This window comes from Megalops cyprinoides, chromosome 15 (genome assembly GCF_013368585.1).
Source record: "Megalops cyprinoides isolate fMegCyp1 chromosome 15, fMegCyp1.pri, whole genome shotgun sequence".
NCBI classification, from domain to species: domain Eukaryota; kingdom Metazoa; phylum Chordata; class Actinopteri; order Elopiformes; family Megalopidae; genus Megalops; species Megalops cyprinoides.
This window is the reverse complement of record NC_050597.1, coordinates 3,632,501-3,635,000: the sequence shown is the minus strand read 5'-3', so window position 1 is coordinate 3,635,000 and position 2,500 is coordinate 3,632,501. Positions and strand designations below refer to the sequence as shown.

The following is a 2,500-nucleotide window of genomic DNA, read 5'->3' as shown; positions in this document are numbered from 1 at the left end:
TCTGGTGTCTGTGCTGGGGAAACTGGCGCATTCGCGTGCCAAACGCTGTCTTTCCCCAGAGCAGCTGACGGCGAGCACAGAATGCTGTCTCACTCGAGCTGCTGAGGACCCCCCCGCCCCTTCCCCCCAGCTGCTGGAGGCACTGTCCGTTCTGGGGAACGGAGCCTGCTGATTGGTGGAGAGCTCAGGGGGATGAGCGGGGCGGGTTGGGGAGGACACACGGACACGAGAGGGGCCAAACGAAGGATGTCCCTTTTAATCTGCGATCCCGGTCGCTGTCTTTGGGAGCCTCATGCTGACCCGCAGCGATGGACATCTGTCCCAGCCATGACCGCCATGCTGACCCACAGTGACGGGCATCTGTCCTGGCCAGCTGCAGAGAGGACACAGGCACCGTGTGTCCAAGAAGCTCCGAGGTGTCCAGCAAAGCCCAGGGGCGGCCACTACATGGGTTCAGAGACACCTGAAAATAGGACAGAATTTTGGCAGACGGGGCTGGTTGGGTCGGCGGTTTGGTGCTTCACATGATGGGCACGGAGCCAGCATTGAGTGAATGACAAATCGAACCACTTCAGTCCACAATTCCCAAAAAACGCCCCCCCCCACACACACACACACTGCGCAGGTCGCAATCTCACCGCTTTATTGGTGCCATAAATCTCCCTCGGCAGGACCTGGGCTCCAATGAGCACGCGGTGTGCTGCTAATTGTCCCAACCCGGATACGGCGGGGAGCGTTGTAATAACACCCCCGTCCCTAACCGCCCGGATACGGCGGGGAGCGTTGTAATAACACCCCCATCCCTAACCGCCCGGATACCGCGGGGAGCGTCGTAATAACACCCCCATCCCCAACCCTCCCCTCGTCGTGGCTGTTTTGTGAGTGTGCTCGGCGGGTCAGGCCAAATGCGGCGGCGGGGGCGGCTCCGAAATAAAGCCTCCATTAATATCCCTCGTATCCCAGGGAAGCCCTGTCTCAGGCCCAGAAACTCTCTCACACTCTTAACTTCGGAGCCGCTCTGCTCGGCCGGCACTGTAACTTCTGACAGATCCCGCGACTGCCGGAGTCCGGCCTCTCTGCCGAGGACACACCGGGAGCTTTGCCAGGGGTAATTAACGCTGCGCTCAGGGCACACGGAGCCGCGTTCAGGCTTCAGCGTTCAGGGCAGGAGGGGCGGGAGCTGGAGGCTTAGAGGGCGAGATAGTGGAGTCTGAACTGAAAACTGAACTGAAAATTTAGAAAATGGTAAAACTGTCCAAGATGCACATTCCTGACATGGTAGTCTGTATAACGTGTTGACTGTGGAGAATATATTAGCGATAGACTGTGGAGACTATATACAATATAGAATATTGACTGTACTTTGAATGTAGAAACTCTCTTATGAGATGGAGACTCTTGACACTGTATAAGGTATAGCTGTATGTGGCCTGTTGAGACACTACGAGATGTAGACAGGACTGTAGACTCTGAGCAGGACTGTAGACTCTGAGCAGGACTGTAGACTCTGTGCAGGACTGTAGACTCTGTGCAGGACTGTAGACTCTGAGCAGGACTGTAGACTCTGTGCAGGACTGTAGACTCTGGACTGTAGACTCTGAGCAGGACTGTAGACTCTGAGCAGGTCTTTCTCTGTCGTCCTCTCCCAGGTCCTCGATGGGCATCGTGGAATCTGGGCGTCTTTATCTGCATCCGCTGTGCTGGAATCCACCGTAACCTCGGGGTGCACATATCCCGTGTCAAATCCGTCAACCTGGACCAGTGGACCCCAGAGCAGATCCAGGTGCTGATCTTTTTCTCTCTCTCAGTCTATCTGTCTGTCTGTGTTGCTCCCTGTCTCTCCCCCTCTGTCTTTCTCTCTGTCTGTCTTGCTTTGTTTCTCCCTCTATTGCTGTCTCTCTCTCCCTCTTTCACTTTCTACCTCATCAATCTATCGTTCTCCTCTTTGCTCTCTCTCTGTCTCTCTGTCTCTGCCACTGTCTCTCTCTCTCCCCTTCTATCGCTCTCTCTCCCGCCCTCTCTCTCTCTCTGTCTCTATCACTCTCTCTCTCTGTCTCTCTTCCATTTTATAGCTCTCCCCTCCTGTTGCTCTCTCTGTCTCTCTGCTGCATGTGCGTGTGTGTGTGTATGTGTGCGCGTGAGTGTGTGTATGTGTATCTGCATAGGCGCTACACTGTATGGGGTGTACTGCATATCAGATGGACACTCTCCTTATTTGGAATTCCTGTAAAAATGTTATAAAGCAGTGAAAATATTGCAGAATTATCAGTCATTTCCAAGCACAGCATAAAAAGGAATGGACGTGATTTAGCAGCCTGATTTGGCCATTTCCTTCGAGGGTTAAAGTGGCAGCCCAGTCCCAGATTACACAACTTCAGAAACTCGTTTATGTGGTAATTAATTCTTATATGGCGGATTGAACAGCACAAAGACTGCCTTGCATCGCCTTTCTGAATGTTAATTGATGTTTTAATGGGTAATTAATTCTTGATGGGTAATT

The 2,500-nt window shown here is 53.0% G+C and overlaps 1 protein-coding gene across 2 annotated transcripts in view; it reads left to right on the top strand.

Annotated features, from left to right (window-relative positions):
• The window catches only part of smap1 (small ArfGAP 1), a 66,291-nt gene that overhangs the window by 16,694 nt on the left and 47,097 nt on the right, over positions 1-2,500 (top strand). For both annotated transcript variants that reach the window (XM_036546699.1, XM_036546698.1), the window contains exon 2: positions 1,650-1,783. In XM_036546699.1, coding sequence (XP_036402592.1) covers positions 1,650-1,783 — 134 coding nt within the window. The remainder of the gene's footprint in view (positions 1-1,649; positions 1,784-2,500) is intronic.